At 40.9% G+C, this 25,732-nt stretch overlaps 1 protein-coding gene across 1 annotated transcript; it reads right to left on the bottom strand.

Annotated features, from left to right (window-relative positions):
• Positions 1-1,689: 1,689 nt before the first annotated feature.
• Positions 1,690-25,732, bottom strand: CCNJL (cyclin J like). The gene is made up of 5 exons (XM_075102095.1): positions 25,667-25,732; positions 14,797-15,007; positions 4,961-5,260; positions 3,979-4,138; positions 1,690-2,936 (listed from the first exon to the last, which is right to left on the bottom strand). Exons 1-5 carry the CDS (start codon positions 25,727-25,729, stop codon positions 2,489-2,491), a joined length of 1,182 nt encoding a protein of 393 aa, XP_074958196.1. The 5' UTR covers positions 25,730-25,732; the 3' UTR covers positions 1,690-2,488.

Genomic DNA, 25,732 nt, shown 5'->3' on the forward strand with positions numbered 1-25,732 from the left:
GACTTGAAAATTAAATGTGTGGAATTGCCACCAACGTTTAAAGTGTTCTGGAGAGAACTGTCCCTTGAAGCTGTATTAGACCAACTCAGATTCCCATAAATCTTTTACTTTTCAGGTTTGCTGTTGGACTTAATCTGTCCCAACTCCACCCCAGATACAATGACGCAAACAGAACCTAGAACTCGGTGAACAGTTCCTCCTTAGAAGATACAGTCACCAGAAGAAAGAGTAAACATAAAACCACATCCTCCTGTTCAGCCTTTCAAGTCTCCAAGACACAGTGGCCACCTGAGCTGGAACAATCCATTCTTATATTACGTCCCTACCTTGCCTCTGTGCGTTTTCTGCTTGTTTCTTCAGCCATTGCCTCATCCCACTTTGTACCTCCTTATATACACAAATAACTATTGGAATAGGACCTAATTTCTTGTGCAGTAACTAAGTTCCTGATCTGCCTACTCCTTCACAATTTATTGTATGGTAAGGCCTTTCCATCACATTCATCCTACCACTATTCTGTTCCGTAAAACATTACAAGTGCTCAGGTCAAGTATTTTTAAGGTATAGACATATATTCTTTGTTAGCTCTTAAAAGCTAAGGAAAAACCGCTTTAAAAAAAAAAAAGAGGGTACTCCAGCTGTGTATTCTTTACTGGAAACTTTCATTGGGAATTTAGCAAGTGTTTTCACAATTAAGCATGATGGCGATCCAAAGTATCACACTGCACGTGATGCAAGTTATAAGGGTAATGATAAACAAAGGAAAACCACAGAACAGTACTGCCACGTGTGTTGTTCTGTCTGTTGAATGACATAAGATACACTAAAGTCTTCTGGAAATAAAGCTTAACATAAATACAAAGCCAAGAGAATAAAAGATGAACAAAGTTCTCTGAACTTCTAGACTAATTTCTGAAGAGTACTGCCTTTTCATGTACAGTTTGCATTTTAAAAAGTAAACCAAGAAGATTCCTCTAGCCTGCAGAATGGAAGAAATTAACCTGATACCCAAAGTTGCATTCTCAAAAGACAGTTACACAAACGCATTAGCATGCAGGCTAGTTTTTTCCCCTCCACCCTAGAACACCCTTAAAAACAGTTCTCTAAAAATATAATTTAAAACAGCACTTCAACATGCAACTTGAAAATATTGCCCCAAGTCAGTACAAGCATATTGCACATTACTTGTATTGCTGTCCTGAGAACCTTCAGAGAAGGGACAAACCAAGAAACTTAAAATAGTGGTTGCATATATTAAAACTGAAGTTTCACACTCACAGAAGTCCCTTTCTTCTAAATATCTGCATTAACATTAAAAAGCCTATCCAGTTTTTTTGAATCATTTCTGGCTTCAGTTGAAAAAAAGAGGCCTTTGGATATGTGGCAGTAGGTGTGTGTCTCATTGCAGGGAAGCAACAATATCTTCAATTTACCAGCTACATTTTCCAAGAGAATGATAATAAGGTATTTAAGAAACTAAGTCAGCATTGTCTAGCACTGCAATCAAGCTCCAGTTTCACAGCGAAGTTAACCAGTTCCCTGCCTTCACCCCATTAATACCAGTTCCTCTGTCCTGAGCCTGAACTACTGCCACAAGTCACTGAGCCCAAAAGATGGAATAACTGAAGGCAGTGAAACTTTCAAGAATTTTTCCAAGAGGATTTCTTCAAGTAACCTTAAACCCCTGATAAAGCTCATGAACAATTTTACTAAAAAGAATCTCCAGTCTCAAAAGCAGCAGCATGTTAAATATTAAGACATGATTTAAGGTTTTGGTTTTGTTTCTAAATACCAAAGGCAGAGCGATGTTCCATTCAGCAGCACCACGTTTAGATTCCAAGAGTATTTTAAGTAAAAAATTATTTTATAGTCTTCTGGCCCTTGTTTGCCTTTAATTCTTGCTCCTGAACTATCACTCCTGCTCAAAGGAAATGGAAAGTGTTCTACACAGATTTCTGCATAAACGAAATCTACATTTAACAGATACCAATTCTGGTATATTTTAGTAGAAGCTTCCAGTAGTATAAGCTGCCGCTGTTCAAGTGACACATCACTGGGACAGGAGGAGTGTACTCCATGTTTTCCAGCAACATCCACTAGGTGCGTTGCTACTTGGCCAGAAATTCAACAAACGCTCCAGCCTGAAATAACTCTCCAGCCAACTTTCAGCCAGCTCCAACAAGTCACTAACTGAAGTCTAGAAGGAAGTAATCTCCACAGGGTTTCTATGCAGGTGCCTCTCAAAGTGACATTGAGTGAGGTGTATTAATGAATTTCTATTTCTCTCCCTCATTAAGAGCCAAAGGTACAACCCTTGGCAGAAAGGCACCCAGGTTCCAGTGATCAGTGGATCAGATCAACACCCTCTGAATGAGGGAGTCATAAGGATTCTGCTCCTTTGAGGCTTTCATGCAGATACACATCTTGTATCACGCGCACAGTTTCTTCTTCAGCTCTGTTCATATGACCTTTTCCCTCACATCAATATTTATCCATCAAAACACCCAGCTGCATATGAGTGATGACCACTGAAGTAACTACTGCCAAAAGCCATGGAAATGCAGTGTCCAGTCTCCGTTCCTAGGGCCAGCTGCACAGCAGCGGGCGTTTGGACGGGCAGAGTCTGGGCAGATGGGCGAAGGCTGGCATGAAGAGCTGTGCAGGAGTGCAGCAAGCTGTCAGTGCTCCCAGCAAGCAGACCGCTGGGCCTGCGGGCCTGTAAGGAGTCACGATAAGCAGAGCACAAATCTTGCACTGGCAACGGGAACTGGGCAAAAGTAGCTGAATGCTGGGCTAAAGGGTGATAACTAGAACGCTGGAAGAGACCTTGAGTAGAAGCTTGATGGCTCAGATTTCCCACTGCTTCCTGTTCTTGATGTTGAATTGTTACTTGCTTTTTTATGTTACCGGCTTCTTTGATGTCATTCTCATAATATCTGAAACAAATTATAAGTAAGATTTAACAAAGACAGAGGCTCTCAGAGCTTGCATATAACCCAAAGATCTCACCAGTCAGGCTACCTGACCAGCTTTTTGGCCCTAGCTGCATACGGTAATCCTCAGTTGCTTTCAAAATTAATTCCTAATTATCCTGCTGCAATCTTCACACACTAGCAACAGGTTTATGGATCATTTTGCATCACAAGTATGTTTTTACTGATGGACTGGTTATCTTGGAACCTTAAGTCCACAACACGGACATTTTAAAATAGTCCGTGTAAGTATTTGCAGAGTATTGCAGTGCATAGCTACAATGGAACAAAGGAAATTCCTGTTACATATTAGGAAGAAACATTTTCACACTTCTGATTATCATGAGAATGACGACGCATCAGAACAAGTCGTCCAGAGAGGTTTGGAAGTCTCCGTCCTTGGAGGTAGTCAAAACTTGACTAGACAACACCCTAAGCAGTCTGATTTAACTTCAGTTGATCCTGCTTTAAGTAGCAGTTCAGAAGTTATCTCCAAGGCCCACCATCTCCCAACCTAAATCATTCTATAAACTTTTCAATTTTTCTGTTAGGACTGTATGTGCTCACACACCAGACCAGTAGCGATGCATCGCACTCGTGCCCTTTACTGGAGAAAAAACAAAGAATAGTTCTGAAATGTCTCCCTACTGTATTCTTGATGTTAGAGATACACTAGTGTCTCTCTGCAGCAAGTATATTGCAGGTACAATGAGAAAACAAAGGGAAAAAGGCTTCCATCCAATCACATAGACAACCAGTACAAGAAAACATAATGAACACTGAATTGTGCACTCCATTCCACATTACTAAATACTGTATTTAACAATATTTGCAAAGTGACCTGATTTTTCCCATTCGTTCCTCTCCCCAAACTGAAGATAGAGATTACCTGTGTAACACTGTACTCAATTATAGCTAAACAATTACTTTAAAAAAATTCTAAAAAAAGAAAGAGTATTAACATCTTCTTAAGAGCACAAGCAGGTTACATTTTTTCTGATCTTACATGAGCATCATTCCAATGCATTGGGCAAGATGTTCCCAGGAATAACATGTTAACAATTCAAGCTGTGTGGTCCAGGCAGGAGAAATCTGCATACAGATACGCGAGGTGCACACACAAGCTGCAGCAATCAGAGATGGACGAAAATGGAGAAAAGTGTGATCTACAAAAGGAAAAAAAGCAAGGATTATACTCTTACTAATCACTGCAGTGAGCTTATTACTGTATACATGGCAGAAAAGGACAAAATTAAATCTTCAGCTTTGTTCCACACATCTCAGATGATTAACTCATGACCAGAAAAAGTCTCCTAAAAACTGGATAAAGCTTTCCTGAAGACCTTTGTCCTACTTGTTTGTAACTACTTTCACTATGGTTTCATTTCAGAAAAAGCCATGAAACAGAGTGTGCCGAAATTTGTAGACTGGTCTCAGCTGAACCGAAGTTATGTAAATGCATGTGTGACTGTCAATACTTTAGTACTGAAACCTGCTTATGAGGATGCTGCAGTTCATTGCCTCTCACATGGGCAGATATTGGCAGTGATGCTGCAAATCGAATCGCTGAAAGTCCTGTCATTCCAAATACATCATGTCTTGCAGCACACAGACCCTCTAAAAAATACCGTTTAAAAAGATTCGTACATTGAACTATGTAATACCATGTCTGCGGCTAGCAGTAATTCATACTATTTGGCAGATCAAACATTAGACCCCATTTCTGACAGTCTCTCCAATTAGTGTTCTAAGCTGAAGAAAATAAAACTGATCTCAAACCCCTAGATTCTTCTGAAAGGAGACAAGAGATTTATGCACAAGGAAAGGACACCGTACCATTTGCTATCTGAAATAACTGCAAAGAGAAACTATTCTGCACAGATAAGGGCTTTAAGATTTGTCATAATACAGATTGCACAGTTATCTTGTTCAGATTTTTGTCTTTTGCCCAACAGAAGATCATTCTACCGTAAAACTCAGCCTCTTACCTTGTACTGAGAAACTGAGGAAGTAATACACATATTTCTCCAGAAAAGCTTTGACTTTGGTCAGTGAGGTGATCGGCCAACCATTGTGAAGGTCATTCTCACCAATGGACGCAGAGAGGTAGTAGTCAACGTAGTGTGCTGGTGTTGGTAGACAGAGGTTCCAGTTGAAGCTTTCCAAAAGCAGCACTTCCATTCTAAGCAAGTCTTTCTTGTTCAATACCACATTCACACTGCACATGTATGCCAGGTTATTTAAGTGCTCCAACTTTGGAACTTGATCTTCTTTTTCTTCAAATTTACCTGCCAGAAGAGATTGTGTTCAGATAAGGTTTATCATTATGATTGGGTGTCCAAAAGCCAAAGAACACTCCAAAACTGGGAAGCCTAAAGATAAAAGGTGCTTTTTAAAGAAGGATGGGAAGTACAGTGACACAAATAGGAAAGAAGCTAACAGACTGGTCAACATATTCCCATATCCTTTTTATGGGTTTGTTTATTTAATTGTTTGTAAAGTATTGATGCCAAACCCAAGATTATAAACTCTTTAGGATTACAGATAGTTTTTCTGACAATAACTGGAAGCAGTTTGCTGAAGGGCATTCAGTCAAGTGTGAAGAAAGCAAGCACTGTGGAGAAGATATGGCAAAGTAAGATCCAATATTGAGGAAAAAAAATGTTCCTTTGGGTATAGAAGCTAAATGCACATGCTACAAAAAGGAAGACATTAAAAACCTTCGGGCAACATCACCTTTGCCCTTGCTAATTCAGAATTTCTCTTTGTTCCTTCCTGTCTTGGAGGGCCTCATTAGCGAAGGTCACTGAAAGGCTAGGAGAAGTATACTGTAACCAAGTGATTAACATAAATAATTCCTATGGGGTTAGGACAGAGAATACATTTTCAGAGACAAGATAGCTGAGCAAAGCTGTACATGTTTCTAAATTGTCTTTACCAGCACAGTGAAACAGCAGTAGTCTTTAGAATGACTAGTTTTCACAAGTAGCTATAAAGTGCTGTCATTTTGTACAGAAAAACATGATCTCCCTCTATTCACCCTTCTTTCATAAAAAGCATCCAATACCAGATTTGATTCCCAGGGTTAGAGCTATCAATAATAATGCAACAGAGTTACTTTACTGCAAACTTAAGAAAGCAATGAAGTCTTCTAAAATTTATGCTGTTGTTTTACCAAGCCAAAAGTGACCTATCTACCAGCCACTCCCTGTTCAAGAGCTAGCAACAGTCACCAGAAATGTTTCCAGTACATCTTAAAGAATATCCCTGCTGCAAAATCCAAACCCATAGCTACTTAGAAGTACTCTGTAGTAGTTTTCCCTCTTTGTTCTTGAGGCCATATATGCCACAATTGATTCTTGCTTCAGTTGTCCTTCCATTGCCTCTAAGAGTCCTCCTTTACCAACACAGACCAATTGACAAGATATTAGCATGTCATACAGCCTCAGAGTATTCTCATCAAATCTAGAAGACAATTAAAAGGAGTACTGCACTAGAAAATTATTTTAAAAGGAAGTAAGATCTTGCTATCCATTTAGGATAACAATTCCATCCAAAGTGTCTCCAGCGTATTAAAATCTGACAATCTTCTCTGTACTAGCAGCTTAAGTGTCTTTTTAACACATTTAAAAACGGATTTTCCATCTTTGAGCCTGTTCACGTATCATGGATATGAAATGCATTAAAAGGTACTATAGCAGCCACCTCACTATAAAAAAGCATTATGATAACAGTGAAAAACAAAATTCATCCATCATATGAAGCAGAACAGGAAAGGATTGTAAGCATGCTGACAGTGAAAGACACCTGAATTAAGAACGGTTTAAGAAAAATTACATTTGAGAGAAAAAAGTTAACCCTTTGTTTTTTCCCCACAAGGTGATAGATATCACAGCCTGATACAGAAATTTAAGGAGTATGCTGCATGACCAGGAAACTAAGGACAAGATCTGTCATTCTGGCTTCCGCAAGTTCTAGTTCCTTCTTTCTTCCCACTCAACCATGGGAATTTCAAAAGGCCAGACTATAGTCTGGAGAGCAGACTATCAGCACAGTAGTGACATAGGGCAAAGCTGTTTGACTTTATGAAGACTGTTTTTCTTTTAGAGTTAAAAATAACAGACAATAGCTAAAATCTGGTAATTTAGATTACTAGTTTTTTATTAATTCCCCCCCTTCCACTTTTCAACACTCTAGTTCATAGAATCACAGGTTGGAAGGGATGTCAGGGATCATCTAGTCCAACCTTTCTAGGAAGAGCACAGTCTAGACAAGATGGCCCAGCACCCTGTCCAGACGACTCTTGAAGGTGTCCAACATGGCCAAGTCAACCACTTCCCTGGGGAGATTATTCCAATGGTGACCGTCCTCACTGTGAAAAATTTCCCTCTGGTGTCAACACACTGCAGCAGATTGGAGACACTGAGTATAAAGGTAGCTAGTTAAGTTGAAGACAGACTCCAAAACTGAGTTAGAAATGGGGGGAGAGAAAGCAGTTCAGGAGTTCTGCTTCAAATAAACTGTGAAATTTGAATATTAACTACTTTCCAAAGCAGCATACAAGCAACTTGATCATATTTCCTTTCCCAATTCCTCCTTGACCTAAGTAATACTTTGCTTCCGTGTTTACCAAGCACTTCCCACCTATTTTTAAATTGAAATCTGGAGAAAATGGCAAAAGTGAGTTCATTCTATCAGACCAAAGAGATCAGAGGCAAGCTGGGAAATAATAGGTTGAAAATGTTTTTAAAATGCAGTGTGTCCTTTTCCATTTCCCTAATTTAATAGTATATTCTGATACCTTTCCTATTTTTGTTCCTTCAGTTACACCAGAAACTGGGATTCTCTGCACAGCATATTCATGCTGAACCAGGACCTCCAAAACAACTGCAGCAAGAACATGAAGGGCTGAGAGAAGACAGTTGCAAGTCTAATATTGACCAAACAAATAACACTGACTGGTTTAATCAACATGACACTTTGGGAAGAAAAACAAAGCTGTTTCAGCTACATTACCACCTGGAGTCTGCAGTTTGATGTTCATGTGGATTGTGTACGAGTCATTTGCATGCTTTTGAAATGCCACTGCAGACACCTCAAATTAAAAGTTTGCTGTTGTGTTCTGAGCTCCTCTTACTGATAAAACCATTTAGTTGTCACTAGTGCCCTCAAAAATAGTTTTGTCTTGAGGTAATAGAATCATAAGCCCTTAAAGGAACGCTTAATTTAAGAAGTATCTAGATGCTGCAAATTTTTATGCAAGGAGGCCTACTAAGGTCAATAGGATAAATAAAATAAGATGAACATGTAATGCATGTTTACATTTGTGACTAACTTTTTTGTAAAATCTAAGTAAATGGGGCAGCATGGAACATGTTTAGGAGTGTGTAGTGTTACTGTAATTAATGATGCAAAGATTTTCCAAGTTACTTTAGATCACGTTCTGTTCCACACTGAATTCTACAATCAGATGCTCCCCCAGAAAAACAAAGTGAGTGCTTTTCATGTCACACATTCACATTTGTGCTATGAATGAAAGCCGGGGTAAATCCTGTTGTCAAGGGGAACAGGCTTAAGTTACAAAGGGTACATTTGTCACGTTATTTAAACAGTCTATCAATCCATACCAGCTCTTCACTACAAAAAACTAAAGGTCTCAGAGGAGCATCACTGCTATCAGAAGTACCCTGAAGAACTGATTCATCCACCGTGGGAGGCACAAGTCACTAAGTACACCTAGCTATGCAGCACACAGACTGATTACTGGCGGTTGGGTAGATGATCCTCCTCGGGTGTTGCGTGGGTAACAAAACAAAAACAGGACACGTAGGCAGTTTCATTACATTTTCAGAGTCCTTGAGAAGACCAAGGAACATAAAGGACTATCAATTTAGAGAGTCATTAAAATGTAAGCACTTTTTGTCCCATAAAAAATTAAAATCAATCCAAAAGGATAGACCACTCAAGACCATCTAACTCAGCATAAAGACAAGACCTATGGCTGCTTACACAGCTGAAGGACTACTTTTCTTTATTCCTACATTGTTGCAGAAGGTGGTACAACAAACTTATGAGACTCCCCCATGCCACCCCCAGATGCAAACACAGCTTCTAATTGTCCTCTAAGCAAGGCAAGAAAAAGGCTATTTTAGAGACAGCCTGCTTAATTCCTTTTCCTGCAGTGTCCTGCAAAGTGAGCAGTCAGGGATTTTTCACCTGTCTCTACAATACCTCACACCCCTGCAAACCACTTTGCTCAAGGCACCTGAGTTTTTCATGCCTTACTATAGTAAAGTTTAATTACTGAGGAAAATATTCTGTACATGTTACAGCAACAGCGAAACTTAAAAAAATAAGACTACAGACTAAGTTTTGCACTAATCTATATCCAGACTGACACCCACTATTATCTGTCATTGAAAATAAGTAGCTCAGCTGCCCTTGCCAGAACAGTTACCTGCTCGTGAAAGTGGGACAACAAATGGAGAACGGATCACAAAGCACAGTCAGAAAAGCTGCCTGGTGTCTGACAAGGGCTCCACGCAGTCAGTGGGGAATTAGGTGATAAAGGACTATCCGTGCCCTAAACGCAGCCCATTTAGCACAGGCATCTTTTCTTGCTCTAATTTCTTTTATTGTCCTGAGTTAAGGCAGCTGCTGAGAATCCACTGGCTGATTAAGGAACTGGGCAAAATAAAGCCAGGAAAACCACCAAGTACTCTGTGAAGCAATGCAGCACTGGACATGCGGAACAGTAAGCTAGCTTTGCTTAAAACAATACTCAAAATTGAAAACTTATGTCTCCATAGCAGCAGACCTTCTTGAGGAAGAGAGGCCATAAGAACTAGAATTGCTGGAACGTTCAATGCCACTGAATGGCTGAGACAGAGAGAGATGTTGCTTTTATCAGGTACTGAAGCACCTGCTACTGAAGAGGATTAGCTCTTCAGGGAAGAAAGGAGAAGCTTTTAAGACCCAGCTAGGATTTTACAGCAACAAGCAAAAGCTGCACTGCTTTAACGATGCCAATACACCATAGCAGTACAGCCCCTGTATACCACAGTTACAGAACTCACCAAAGAAACAGTTGGCAGCAGTTTAAGACTTACTGCCCAGGTGCTTGCTCTCTCCCCGGAGTTCACGGCTCCTGCAGCTGGACCATCTGAATAGGTTGTGTCAGTCCAACTCATCTGCTTCGGGGCAGATGGTTTGCACAGCTTTCAGCAGGCAATTTGAGCCAAGTAGCACTAAAGCAGAGGGGATATCTTTACACAATCGCTTTTTCTAACAGGGCACTTAGGGCTAGAGCACCTTAAAACATCACAGTCATCTTCTGCAGTAAATTGTCTGATGAAGATGCAGTTTAAAACATTACAACCTGCTGCTGCTGAACAGTGCTCCTCCATAAGGGGCTGCTTTCTCAGCTGCCAGGTGGGGTGAACTGGAAGTTCCTCAATTCCCTTCAGGCAAAATGTTGGTTAAAACAGATTATTACACTTACTGAAACCATCAGCCAGCTGATGTTTGTCTAGAGAAAAATCAGAGCTTACTCAAAGCACTGGGGCACTTTGGGGGAAAAAAGTAGTAATATCTGTTTGCAAAGCGAGCATCTGCCCATAGCCTGGTGCAGAGACAGCAATCCTGACTTCTCTTGCAGGTGTACTGGTAACTGGCCTGCCCAGATCCAGCTGGCTTGCCTGAAAGCCACAATTCCCAGCTGCCCAGCATTGCTTCTCACAAAAAGCCAGCATCTCCCTGACCTAACAGCAGTCAACCTGAGCAATCACTAGCCTGCTTCAAGACAAGGGACAGACGGATTGTCTTGAGCAATTAAAACCACTGGACATCACTAATGGTCTTGCAGTAGCGGAACCCTATGACCTCTTGTATTACCACAGCTGGACCTCAAAAGGAGGTCCTCTGTCTTCTAACTGTGTACCTAGCTAGCCAAAACATCCATGTGGACCAGGTTTTTGTGTTACAAAATCATGTTTAGTTTATAATTCTGATTTAAGTTAAAGTTCCCTTAATGCAAGTGAAAGGGACAGACTATTCTAAACACATTCCTAAAGTATCTGACTCAATTTTTCCAGCAATTTTTCCTTCCCTCCCACAACAGCCTTCAGTTCACCTCTAGATTAATATGAACAATTTTTACCATTCTTTTCCAGAATGGATTCAGAGGAAATAATAACCATTGATGATATTAGTAAACTTCAAATCTTTTATAGATGTTCCAAGGAGCTAAACTATCTGGCAGGAATTTCCAGAGGCCTTTTCCAATTATCACACTGCGCATACAGTGCAAAAGGAACATACATCTTCCAGCTAGTGAACGACTAGCTGATTTGAGGGACACACACCCACATTCCTCTCAACTGCAGCAAGTCCAGGCTGAACATTACTTGGCTGCTAGTCCAATTTGGAACAGTATTATCTTCTCACTCCCTCGTATCTTTCACAGTCATTACCAAAGTGGGAAGCACAAGCACCATCCAGTTTCCCTGTCTGGGGAAAGAGAACAACCAGTCAAAATGCATTTCTAGAATACAGCAAGAGACATTAGCTCCAGCTAATTAAAGGGCATCTAGTGAAATGCTGAGAGAGCACTGCTGTTGTGTGCTGTTGAAAATATGTGATGACAATGGAAAAAAAAAAAAAAAAAAGGACAGGTTTGAGATCCTTTCGACCTGAGATCGAAGCAAACTTCAAAACTAAATACAAGCTTACAACAATTTCTGAGCTTAAAAATCACCCTCAACTTGCATTTAGCTTAGGAGTTTGTTGCTTCCATTTCAAAACTAGTGTCTAAATGCTTCTCTTTGGGGGTGGGAGGGGCACAATAAAATCCACGCTTACCGTAATTAGTGGCAATAAGTACTCTTGCCTCTAACTACACCTCGTCTTGCTTGTGGCCTATGAACTACCCTTAATTTCTCACTCTATTCTAAGAAAGCAATCAGGAAGAAAACCCAGAGTTTCTCCAGATGTGTTTATAACAATTATTGAAGGACATTCTGTATTAAACATTCATCTTGGTATGATGTAAATGCCATAACTATTTTAAAAAGATTTTTTTGCTCTCTACAGTAAAGGTATATCATTTTTTAAAAGTACAAGCATCTTGCAATACAGACAGAAGAGCACTTTTGCTGCAATCCTCGGCTGAAAAAACATGCACCTTGCTACAGTAATGCTTTGCGGGAAGCTTGAACGACTGCATTTGCAGTAACAGGCAAATGACTAATTTTATTCTTCTTTGCTACAATGAGAACTTTCAAGATGACTTCAGGTCAATAATTCTGACTTACTCAGAATCTTTTACTACAAAACAAATCACAGTACAAGTTTTCTTCCATTTTATGTAATTTTGAAAGTAACAAACTAAACACAAGAATCCCACTTACTATAAAGTTCCTTTTCCTGACTTGACTTGCATCACTTTGAACTACACATACCAAAAAAAGAGCATCCTTATTGCACATTAAGAAGGCCCAGACAGTAAACAAAGCTTATTATGCTCCCAAAAGTCTCCAGACTGAGCCCTTGCATTTTAAACCCTATCTATACAAGTTAATTAGGCATTAATTTTACCCAAAGCTGCTTTGGTTCAGCTTTCAGTGTTTTGTTTCTACACATTGGTAGGAAAGCTGCCTTTACAGTACTAGACCTTTCCCCCTTCCTCTAAGGGATAATTTAATTCCAGATCAGGATATGCACATGCTACTGCATTACTCTAGTGTTAATTTATAAAGATTCTCATACTCATTAGCTCACTAGACTTAGGCTTGCTCTTTTAAGAACTGGGGTTTTTTGTTTGTTTTGTGGTTTGTTTTTTTTTAAAAAAAAAAAACAGGCAGAAGTTGCAAAGCATTTCCCTTTAGTGTTATCATAGGACTACCTGTGAATTTCCTTTTCCTTCACAGTTGCATACAGGTAGCCTAAAGTTACATTTTACTTCAGCTATTTACATAATGAGAATCTTGAAAGCTTTTTTGCTTCTTTTTAAATCCTAGAAGCTACAGAAGTCCGCAGTCCAGCTCTCCTGACTCATAGAGTGAGCTTCCACCCGAAGTCTTACCAGTATACCAACTCTGACAATTCATACAAAGTTTGAGGGTACCGTTTTCATCCTATCTGCATAGCACTGGAAACAAACTATAGCTATAAAATCTTCCTCTAAATCCAAATGAAAAGTTTTAGAAGAATTGTTGAAGCATCAATTTTATGCTGGGGAAAATTGGAGGAGGAGAATGGATAAACCTGACGCTTTCAAGTAAAGAAAATTCTATTCTCTTTCCCTGGAGGCAACACTTATCCACGCACTTGGGAAAAAAACCTAACCCCAAAAAGCTAGCAATGTTGCAAGGCATTTTGTAGTTATGAGGTTACCCAAAAAAAGAAAGAGAGATGCTCTGAAAGCTGAAGGAGCACACCTCTGAGCAGGCATCAGCCTCCAGGCCTCCTGAACTTGGTACTTCAGTCTGATGTGTTTGAAATTAATGGTTTCATAACAATTTACAAATCAGCCCTAGCCCCTCTCCCCTCCATTACACCAGCCTGAAGCTTGTCCAGCCTCAGAAAAATACCTCTCTGGTAAATAAAGAAAACACTTCCTCAGCTAGGATTGTTTTCTGCCAATCTGAAGGAGCTCACCAAAGGTTCATGTCAGCAGAACTGTGATATCCAAGTCACTTAGGCTGCCTTAAGACCACACCTACAGCAATTACTTATATTCTTCTTTGTTCTGATTTTAATATTGGCCTTTTTTGCAATACCAGTAACTGCTCTATGTAGTTCACTGTCTTCTCTGGAGTCAGACAGACAGCATTACTTAAATACACTAAGTGTATTGGGCTTTTTATTATTTTACCATTATCTCTGCAGATTAAGATCTTCAGACACAACCACCAAGGAAAAGCAGAAGCAAACTCATGTCCTGAGGGGTAAACGTTTAGTATCACCTTCTTTCCTCAAGAGCTTCTGGCTCTCCATAGTGTTTTTTACCTTAACCAATACTACTATGTGCACTTTTCAGCCATTAATGCTAGAGTTTGCATTACTTTTGTTGCCCACAATAGCGCATTGCTCTGCATGGCTCTCATATGGCAGGCTAATTTCTCTGTAACCTAGAAACAGAGTTCAGAAGTCTGCAAGGGTAGACTGCAATTCCTTGAGGCACCAGTCTCGCTTTCCTCTACTTGCACAGCCCTGGCTGCAGAGAAGATCAAGAAAGCACTAATGACAAATGTTCAAGATCATTTGCTAAATGGATGCCAATACTGAAACTTCAGTATTGCCTAGCTATTTGATAGGAGCCCAGAACAAGCAATATGCATTCCAGTATCGTCAACACATCCACCGAGTGCCTCGAGAAGCAAACTTTCCTTTCGCCCCTGTATAAGAAACTTCCACTTTGCAAGGAACTGATTATGCCCAGTGAACACAGGCACAGCTTGTCCAAGGACTGATCTCCAGGAGAGGCTGAATGTTACCCAGACGTTGCTCCCTACTACCAACTCTTCCTTGGAACTAACCTCTCCCAGTCTTGCCACTTCCTTCCCACCCCATCACTCCCTGATCTTCATTGTGCCCTTCCACTGACCCAGCTTCAGTTGCCAAAACTTCCCCTGCATGTTGATGCCAGCATATGCAGTCGAACAGAGTTTATTAACAGACTGCTTTATGTCTTGACTTGGACTTCAGTAGGCCTTACCTTAAGTCAGTGGAAAATTAACAAAGAGAAAATAGCACACGCTGTACAAGGAAAACAACCATCTGTTCAGAAAAAAAAAAAAGCCTTAACAGAGAGCAGCCAACTTACTTGCTAGGAGAAGACAGGCAAATGAAATGATGTGCAGTTGCTTGACAGGGATATCATAGCGATCCATAAAGAGGTCCAATAAATAGATAGCGAGATGCTGGGCCGTAGGGCAGAGATTAAAGTGGTTGCTGAGGACAGTCAAGAGATCAATGAAGTATCGTCGCATCCCAATCTGTGGTGACTGAGCCTTATACATAGGCAACTTAAGTTCCTAAGGGGGGGAAAAAAAAGGGAGGAAAGAGGTACTGAAACAAATAATTTCAGTGTTCAGAATCCCAAACGAACAGCCACCACCTGCTATGGCAAACACTTAGTGCCTACAGCACTATGATTGATACAGAAATCAGGGCTGGATTACTGCGCGTTTTGACAGTCAGTTAACTTCGGTCATCCACACACTTTCCTCACAAGCCTTAAACACCTGGGCAAACACTGCAAACTACAGTTTAAACAAGGAACAACTTGCTGTTGCTTTCTACAGAACACCAAACTTCTTGGCCATGAAAATTGTTCCTGAAGGACTCGTTTTTAATTTTGTTCACCCAAACTGAACTGTTAAGTCAGGTTTTAACAGAGTTTCATAGGCAAGAAGGGCAAACGACATTTTTCTGATATTGCCCCTTTCTCATTTTAAAAGCAGGATTACTTAAGTTTTTGATCTACCTATGCTAGATCTTCACATGCAAGGGTTTTAAGTGCAAGTCTGTAGTCACTATGTAAAAAATAGTTACAGGAAGGAGAGAAGTTCCTTGGGAACACCCACCAACTAATGCCACCTAAAAGTTGATGCTTTGTCATTTTAGACATGGTCATATACTATGCAGTTACCATGGCTGGACTAAAATAAAATCAAAATGGGCTGAATATATTTGATAGGCATGGATTTTTTTAAAAAACCCCACAACCTAAACATTTTACCAAGGTGTATCTCTCCGTAATTCAGATCCTGCACGTAAACACAAAAATGACGTATAAGTATTTGACAATAAATTAGAAGTAGTACAGTGCTGCAAGATAGACTTGTTTTATAGCAGAATAGAAAGCAGTACATAAAGCAGTTAATTCTACTAAATAAATCAGGATTCAGAGGAAGGATCTGCAGGGGCTACCCTGTTTAGAGAAGGAAGAGGCAACACCTTGCACAGCCGGCACGGTGGCTCCCCACGCTCTTTTCATTGCCTGGAAGGAGACGTGTCACGAGGAGGTTCAGCTCTCAGAAAAAAAAAAGCTACACAATCAGGCTCAGAGGGGCACAGATACCTGGAAGCCAGGGAGGCTCCAGAACTGGAGAAGCAGCTAACAAAGACAGCACGCCGAGTGTTGTTACGGATGATTGCTTTCCAGGCCTTCTTTAAGAAGTCAGTGAAAAAAACACATTCCGGACTGAACAGACACACACTGTGGACAAGCAAACAGCCCTCTGAAACCCGGGACAGCCTTCACTGGGGGATTATAAAGAAATCTCCCACCAGTAACAATTTATAAAGCAGGGAGACAATGGAACATGTTCCCCCCCCCCATTGTTTTATACCCAGAAAACTCCCATAAATTTCATTTTTTGATTGCCTTATGTACAGAGATTTCAATCTGTCAGTACAACTGACATACACGGGTTCAGAGCAGGAGTTCCTAAGGTATCCAGCATTCTGTCAGAAATGGTTTCAAGCTCAGTGCTTACATCAGTTAAAATAACGGCATTATTTAATATGTCTATACAAAGTCCATGCTGTTGTACAATCAAGTGGCAATTCTGCCTCTGAAATATTTTGTTCTGCTAGGTGACTGGTAGGAGCTTCAAGTTTTATTTTGTGAAATGTCCTTCTCATTTCAACAGTTATGTGTCCCAGAAAAATGATGCTCTCTACATACTCTGAGGTCAGCATATATATTTAATATGAAATTTGCTTTTTAGGCCAATAACAAGTGCCAGAAATAAACAGTAACTCCAGTTATACAACTAGTCAAAAAATCTTACATGTCTAAATGTTACAGTTCAGTGGGTGAGCACTAGAGGCTCAGAATGAAAGCAGAGATCCAGAGACTTGCGTCTGAACCTCAGATGCTCAGAAGCCAGAGCAGCCCCTACCCAGCCCACCACGCTAGAAAATTCAAAGATCAGCCAAAGCACTGAATTGAAGCCAACAGGATTATTATGCTGCTTGTTTAACACAGACAGTTACTCCCCATAAAACCTCTGCTTTTTTTTATATAATTATATTTTGAAAATTGGTTACTAGTAAAGGGCATAAGTGAAAGGCATTCTCTTTTTGTGCACCAAAACACCCACATGGGCTTCCATATAATGAGACTTAACAGCACGACAAGGTTCAACTTCAGGATTAACATTAGAAGGAACAGAGCCACGTGCTGGGGTTTCTCACAAGATCTGGTTCCTTGGTATTAACTGATCCAGGGTATAAGAGCGAGCCTTGCCCTGCACCTCATAGGATGAAGCAGCTAATAAGTAGTTCATTAGGACTGCTTTTACACTGACAGATCTTCTTTTTCTTTTAAAGAAAGATTTTAAAGACAGATTTTCTTTTAAAGGAAAGCAAGTGGTAACAGTGTAATAATGCAAGAGCTGAATAGCTGACTTACAGTTATCAACACGGCTGTGGGTATGTACCCCTTTCCATCAACCCCCCACAGGGTTCTTTAGCATAAGTTCATCGAGAAAAAAAAATTATTCCTTTTAAGTAAAAAAGCATCTTTGCTGCTTTGGGAATGCCAGTGCAGGATCAGCAAATACAAGCAATATGGAAAAAGCCAGACTTTTGGGGACCAAGAATAAAATAAATTTTTTCCATTGCTTAATTTTTTCCTCTGTCTCCAGTAAAGAAACAGAGAGGAAACTGGGACCTGCCCTTTCATATGCTGCTTCTGGTTATCTTTGACCTGTTCATTTGTATTTCCTTCAACAGCTTTGCTTTGGACTGCTGAGCAATTGCCACATTGAAATGCTAAAATTGGCAGCAGGTAAGAGGTTCACAGGTGTCTCGGAAATTACTTAACAATCTTTGCTCACCATATTGATGGGTGTCTCTCCACAGAAAGTCTCCAGAAAGGCAGAGCATGGCATTTAAAGGGATCACCACTTAATCTCAAAACCTGAAAAGTAAAGCTTGGACTGCAAGTCAGTCTTAAGGGCAAAGACAGTTTTTAAGCTGCCACCTCCTACCAGCTTCAAGACCTGACCTTCTAAAAGAAGGGAATCAGCGTAAACATTTTAAAGTGGTGTTAAAGATGACAAGTCTTCCTCAGCAATCACATCTGAAAGACAGCCAGACTCAACACATCAGCCATTCCTTCACTGCAGAGACCCAGCTCACCACCTGACCACTTCATCTGGCACCCTTTCTCTCCTGAGCTCAGGAGAGAAGAGTTCATCTCTGCTTCGGATGGTTTTGTAACTAGGCTGAGTAGATGCACTGCAGAATCCATCCCTAAAGGAGATACTAGGCAAACAAGACTTCAACTAAAGCTTTGGAGCAACCACATGAAGGTTAGGCTTTCACTGCCCATTTGAACTGAATCAGCCAGACAGCCATTGAAGTTGAGAGGAACAAAACAGGATAGATTCCTCCAGCTCCCTTGAAGCAGCAGCTGGTGTAGGCCAGTCTGCCCAGCATTTCTCTTCATCAGAGTACGACATCAGATGGTTTGGTGCTCAACATAGCAAGAAATTACACACACACACATTCTTTCTGTCCAATTTCTTTTCAGAAAAACTGTTCTCCCACTGATATAAAGCCAGTAATGAACTGACAAGCAGTCAGGAGAAAAAACTTAGCAGTAGAAAAAGTTAGCAAGTGATGTGACATTATGGTAATAAGTCACATTAATAATGATCAGTTCTCGGAACAACCATGGAATTCATCAAGGTACTTTAAAAGAACTCACAGGCTTTTTGACAAGGAAAATGAAATGCTGTAGCAAATATGCCTCTGGTTCTGAAATTCAGGGAGATGCTAACTGAATCTGGTTTTAAACCATGTCAGAACACTTGGACTTCAGTAGGGATCCATTCTGTCCCACGGGTCAAACACGCAACATCTCCTGAGTCCCCATAACAGCCCTGGTGTTTCTTACTGCCCTCCTCTCTTGGCACCAGCCATCTCAGTTGCAAGATACCCAGCTGCTGCACACTGGCATCTCCAGAGAGCCACATCCTCTACAGAGAGGCAGATAACTTACCTTCTCACTTCTGGAGCAAAAAGAAACACCAAACCGGAGCTACTTGGTAACGGTAAAGCCCATTCATCTTGAAACAGCTGTTACAATACTTACCTATGCAGATGCAAGTTCCATTTACTACTATGAGCTTCATATTTCTCTCATTATTATCCTTCTTTAATCTTACTATCTACTTCTGTTTCTGGATATGTAAACAGGATCCATCACATGGCCTCTGCTACCACGGCAGCTCACAGACCTTGACCACTGCTTCTAACCCAAAGTCTGAAAAAAAGTTCCAGCCGATGAATAAAGTTACCCAGTGAAGGTATACAACTAAAGTTTCAACAAAATCTTCATGATTCTTCTTAATCCAGTGTGAAAGAATGTAAACCCAAGATACCACTTGTGTGATGTCTATATAAAGCATTAAAATTTAAAATACATAAAAAAAGGGAAAATTCTACTAAGTATTTAAGTTAGAAAAGTAGTAAAAACCATGGTAACTCTGGCAATCATTTGGCTCTCTGTATGTTGCATGTTCTGGAAAAATAGTATGTAAGTGACCTCAACAGATTCTTAAGAATTCCTGTTGTAAGAATACTGCAAGCTTGTTGCCATTAGAACAGGAAAAAGAAATGCCCGTAGATGAAAAATAAAGGGAAAGCTTATCTAGCAGGCTATTAACAGTTGTTCTTTGAAAGGGACAAACTCCTTCCTGTTTTGTGTTCTAACCAATCTTCCAGCTGTGGAAGAAAGGTGCCAAACTGATCTCCTAGATATTATTACTGCACCACACGTGAGAAACCACTAAAAACTAACTTCTATTTAGGCAGGCAAGAAGACGTTATACAAAGAAAAATGTATAATACACTATTTTTTTTTCAATAGGAGCTTGAAAATTCAGGGCACTCCGCATACTGCTTTGCGGTAGGCTAGGTAGCATGCTACCATTTTAATGCTGCAACTAGTGTCACATTATTCTCTCTCCCACACAGAAACAATCCTCCTGCCCTGCACAGACTGCAGCACTATGCCTTCCCATAACAAAATGATTCACGCAAGACTTACTGCTAGGTGTTTCTGTGCTTAGGCAGCTGACTGCAGTTTAATTAATCGATCAGAAAGGTTAAGAGTTAGCATGTTTGTGAACAATCTGATAGTGGAGTACAGCTGATTAATTTGGCTTTTACTAATCTTTTGAGCTGGCCATGCAAACTCAAAGGGCAGGACAAAGATATATGACAAGGCAGTGCTCTTAGGGTACGGCCAGCAGAACAGGTGTCCTCACAGAGCGGAGATGCTTAGTGAAAGTCTCTGAAACAGTCATAGTTGCTTTGTCTGTGCAAGCATGAGCCACACCGTCTTATAACAGAGACACACCAACACTTATAATTGTTAGGTGACACAGCAATAAGGGATGGTCTAGGATTCACTGCATCATCTATTACCCCTCTTTTCAGCCCTGCCGTAACCATATCTCTCAGCCTTGAAAGTTACAGTGATTTCCATTATTTAAGGAACCTTCAGTTCTTTTAGGCAAGTCTTAACCAGGTCCTAGGAGAAATGCCAGTCTCGCATGTCTGGATTCAGTATGTATGAGTACGAGACAAATCTGACAGAACCACATTTCAAAAAGCATGTCAGACAGTTCCTCGCATTATTTCCAGTGAAAATGTAAGATCCAGACACATTCTAATAAGGAAGGCTACATGGGCAATATATCCTTTATTTTCCCCATCACTCAACAGTGAGCAATCAGGTGGACAGAGCAACAGCTAGCTACCCTTACCGATTTATGATTCCACCAATGCACAAATGAAACACCATAAATTAAGATTTTTCTCCACCGTTACCACTGCTCCTGCACACTCAAAAGAAGCAGCAAATTCATGTGCAGCTCCCACAAAGGCCAGAACTCCAGTCGCATAAAAACAGAACCTCAAGTTCCAACCTACTCAATGACTTCAGCTTACACTGGGTTGTTTTACTTACTCTTTCAAAGAACAGCAGCACCTTCAATAATTTTACCTCCATTTACCTAGAATAAAGGCCACCTCAAATGACGATTCAGTGCCCTTCATGCATTTCCCCTACCACTCACCTTTGTCTTTCAAAATATCTACAGATAAGGGTAGGCTTCATTCCTTGAGATCTGGGCTTAGACACGTAAATTAAGGTCCAGGCATACTACTGAAATGTCACACAAAAAAAAACAGGGCAGACCAAGAGAGTATTTCAACTGTATGCAAAAGCATTTTGTGCTTGAATCCACTCTGCCCTTCAGCATCCTCACAACACTCCCAGGCATTTGAAATTTGCGGGAAAGTTGAACTAGTATTGTGCTTGAAAATCCATTACTTCACACGTTCCACTGTGGTATTTTATCAAGCATTTCATTAAGACCTTCTTACACACTTCAAAGTACTGAGAGGTTCAGCAGCTAATCTGAGAAGGATCAGAGAAAGGAGTGTGAGAATTGAAATTCCAACTTTAAGGAAAAAGCAAGATCATGAATAACCATGTACTTTATTAGGACACCTGTTCCTTTCAGCTCCGTGCACATGCTGCCGTCTATAACAAACTACAGCTAGCAACCAGTAATGCTGCTGTTGCTGAGGTTTGAAAGCTAGAGATTTTTGTGTGTGTGTTTCTTTTTTTTTGTGTCAAGTGAACAAATTACGCTTTTGTTGCTGGGCTTCCAGTCTTGGATAAAAAACCTGATATTAATACACCTCAATGCCCATTACACCTACTTTTTTTACGGCTGATTCAAACTGGAAAGGTACGGAGTGGAAGGTTAATATTTTATCCTCCTGTTAAATTAAATGGGAAAGAGCCCAAAACTGGATGCGGGTATCTGGGACCCCTGAAGTTCTCATCTAGATTTTTAAAAACAAAAACCAGAAGCCCCACCTAAGCAATGCCCTAACACCTTCCCTCCGTTCAGTGTGTGTGTAACTGTCTAGTCTGCACCAACCTGAATTTCAGGCTGTGCCAGGCAGATTTGAACATACCAAACATACCATTTAGTTAACTAAGCACAAAGGGGATGACCAGTTTTTAAAATAACAAGGACAAGAGTGGTCTTACAGGCTAAAAGATAAATGGTACCTGTTACATCCAGACCTTCACACTACCAACAGGTCAAGTAAACCAGATGCTTTGGCAGAACTACAGAAAACGAGGGGACTCATGCTGGGTGCAGGGAGACGAGAAAGAGGAGGTGTTTTTACTGAAGTTTTTCTTGAAAAAATTAATAACAGGACCTGCACTACTTCTGACAGGATGGTTTTAAACTGCAAGAAATGCATTTATGGTGACAGTACTCAAAGACCAGTGAAGAAAAAGGCCCTTCACAACAAACCCTGTAGGGATTACATTGCTGCTTCAGAGACTGGTCCAAGCTGACACCATGGACAAAGCTGAGGGAAATGTTGCGTGTCAAAGTAGAATGAAACACATCATGGTGGTAAACAGCATTTCCTCATTAAGATCTTTAAAGCAAGATGAGGTGGGAGGCAGGTGTGGAGGAGCTTTCACTAGAGGAAATTCATCAGGCATTTTTACCAGTTTAACAGAGAAGAGCTGTTTGCTTTCAGCAGAGAAAATCAGCTCTCCTCACCTGGCTGAAAGTAACTGCAGACAGTAATCTAGACTGCCTTTAAAAAGATCAAGTTACAATTATTAACCTTTTAAATTTGCAAACAAGTCCTGTAAAATTTGGCCCTGCTCTGAGAAGCCATACAAGAGACAAATAAAAAGGGAAATGCAGGCAGATCTAGTAGTTCTCATTAATCACAGGAATTTAACGTATCCTGGAAGGAAACAGCCCAACATAAGCACAAAAATGGGGGAAGAATAGCAAGCAGATGTCACTTGTTTCTGGGACACTCAGACTGCCTTCTAAAGCAAAGTATTTCCTCAACTCTAAAAACCAAACAAACAGAAAATCCAACACTGAATTGTTACTCAGCTTTCCACCCTTGCAGAGTATTTAGGACTGTTGAAATAGAGAGAGCACTGAGAGAGGTCTCATTTTTGACACCCAAGTCAGCTGCCTGGCACAACCAGCACCTTTCCATTATCAGTAATGTAGGGCCACTGTAGGAGGAGTTGAAGCACCAGAAAATATCAGCACAAACACACAGCACTTTTCTTGGCTTGGTGTGTGATAGACTCTCCTAGTACAAACACACAGTATGTTCCAATTTTGATTTTTCTTCCTGGCTCAGTTTTGCAACAGGTTTAATGTTCTGCCCTAATCCAGGGGAATACTTTAACCTCTCATTTAAAGTCTAAGGATGCACGTAACACTTTTGGAATTCAAGCGTTTTGCTCCACTAGGTTAGCACACTCAATAACTAACACAATACAGTCCTGCTAAGCTGAACACTACATCCCAATAATCACAGCACAGATATTTTACTGGTCAGACAATTCAGGGCTATTGATTTCCTCCGTATTGAGCTAGGGCCTTTGGGAAGTCACAAAGCCTCTCAGCGCCTTTCAGCCCTCTCCAAATTAGAAGCCAGGTACACCACAGGCATTCAGTATCTGCTCTCGTGCAGAACATATCCATCAGTCTGCCACAAAGGACACCAACTTTCAATGGGGTTAAGAACAACTCCCAGATCCAGCTGGGGGGATGGGAGGAATAGCATAACATTTTTTCCTGTTGTTAACATAAAACCTGGGTTGTTTCATAGTAGGTATATACATCTCCTAGATTTGTGTGTCTAAATTATTTTGGGGGACAAGCAAAAAGTGTTTCTAATGGTCCTTCAGGTGTTTTAGGAAAAGGCTTATGTTATTTAAAAGGGACATTTTATTCATCACCTGAAACTCAGACTTTAAGCGTGTTCTTCAGAAAAAAGTGGGACAGCCTACAACATGCATTTCAACGTCCTTGACAAGCATCTTTAAGTGACTTTCCTGTCAGGTTCATGTGCTGAAACTAAGACCTGTTTATTCTCACCCAAGACTAGAGACACACAATGTTCCAGACTAGGACTCTTCAGCAAGTGTCTTAAACCAAAGAGGTCATTTAGGCTTGAGGGTACTATTGCCTGAATTTTCTGTATTCTAGTATTAACACGCTAATACACTAATAATGCACTATCGTGCTACACTATAGTGGGATGCCGCTACTGAAGCTTATTTTGTTCTACACAACAGCCATAGGCATCCCCAAAACTGGCTTCAGTACCTCAGAACTACTGATCTTCCCAAACTTTGCCGAAGGATCCTTTTAAGGAGTTCCACAACTTTCTATGGTAAATTCTGACATTTTAGTCATGAAAAAAACCAAACCATAGCAATACACTTAAGAGTTGTTTCTGCAGAATATTACTTGGGGAGGGGAAAAAAAGAAAAAAAAAAAAAAAAAACAAAGAAAAGGAACCAAAGTAGTTTTAGGGACTGTGATTATTTTTGCTTGATCTACTTGCACTCCGGATTCTCACATAGTGCTTCCTTCAAAAAGAAAAGCCATTCTTGCAAGGTGGGCAGAATTAGGATTAAAATTGTCCAAGCACAAAGAATTGTGGACCTTCCTCAGAGCAGCAAAAGCAGAGCAGCCCAGACACTTGTCTCTCTTTGCAGGTTCTTTGAATTCAAAGAGTTCTTGTCTTTTCAGCTGGCCTAGATTAGCAGCCATAGACAAAGAAGTTTTAGCAATCTAGGGATGTCAGATGCATCCAGAAAGCAGGCTGAATAATGAAATAGCCGATTAAAGGGTAGTGGATACACTTAAAATAAATAAATGAATAAACAAACCAAAGCTTCTCCCCACCTTTCAAGACCCTGGCAGTAGGATTCCCTCAGTCATTCCCCCCAGCACAAGGCCAGGAGGACCTGCCTCAGCTAGAGGACACAAAATCAAACCAACCCCCTCGCAGAGACCCAATAATCATTACCTCACCTGACACAATTTATTGCTAAATGCCTGTAAAGAAAACAAAGGGAACAGAACACCCAAAGCATTAACTTCGCCAGCTGTAACTTTTGTAACTTAAAAGCTGCATCAAGCACAGGGTGTTACTATTTCTTGAGGGCTCTCTCTTGTTACCCAACGAACTGCATTTAGAGCTTCTCCGGAGCCGGGAGGCTGCCCGGGGAAACGGGGAAGGCAGGGAGCAGCTGTAGGCCCACCTGCTCTCCACACAGGCGTGCCAGTTTGTCAGGCAGCGGCCGGACTATTTTGCTTAATGCAGGACATTTTATTGGTAAACGATAAGCTGACTTCTACAAAAGCCATTCCAAGCTGCGTCTGTACATCCTTCAGCTCCTCTACAGTCTGCCAGGGCGCAGGGTCCTATCTCTTACTGCAACTTTAGCCTTTATATGTTGGAAAAGCAGCGGCGCTATTTCTCCAGATACTGTAACAGGCTGATTTTTCGCGGATCAGCATCCTCTCAGCATCTAGCGCAACGAGTCGTCAACATCGCCACCCCGGCTAAATTAAAGCTACCGAAAAGCTACAGGCAGGTGTTTTTAGGTCGCAGCTTTCACAGGTTTGGCTTTGAACAAATCTCGCTCAGAAGGCAGCGTACAGGGAAGACCTCTACTTTGGGACCTGCCCGAGGCGGGCTGCCCCAGCGCCAGCCCGAGCATTAGGAAGCCCTCCCTCCGCCGGCCGTCTCTGCAGGGGAGGAAGGCGAGGAGGGGAAAGGAAAGGAACAAAGTGGGACCCAACCTTCATCCTCAGGGTCTGGTGGACGTCTGCTGCCAGCTCCCCTTTCCACCACTGCTCCTCCATCCT

The sequence above is a fragment of the Phalacrocorax aristotelis genome, chromosome 8 (genome assembly GCF_949628215.1).
Source record: "Phalacrocorax aristotelis chromosome 8, bGulAri2.1, whole genome shotgun sequence".
Classification (NCBI taxonomy): domain Eukaryota; kingdom Metazoa; phylum Chordata; class Aves; order Suliformes; family Phalacrocoracidae; genus Phalacrocorax; species Phalacrocorax aristotelis.

Coding starts and splice junctions, on each gene's coding strand:
- CCNJL (XM_075102095.1), bottom strand. CDS start 25,729: ATGGAGGAGCAGTGGTGGAAAGGGGAGCTGGCAGCAGACGTCCACCAG. Junction 15,008..25,666: donor ACCAGACCCTGAGGATGAAG/GTTGGGTCCCAC, acceptor TCCCCCCCTTAG/GAACTTAAGTTGCCTATGTA. Junction 2,937..3,978: donor TGCATTGGAATGATGCTCAT/GTAAGATCAGAA, acceptor AATTTGTTTCAG/ATATTATGAGAATGACATCA.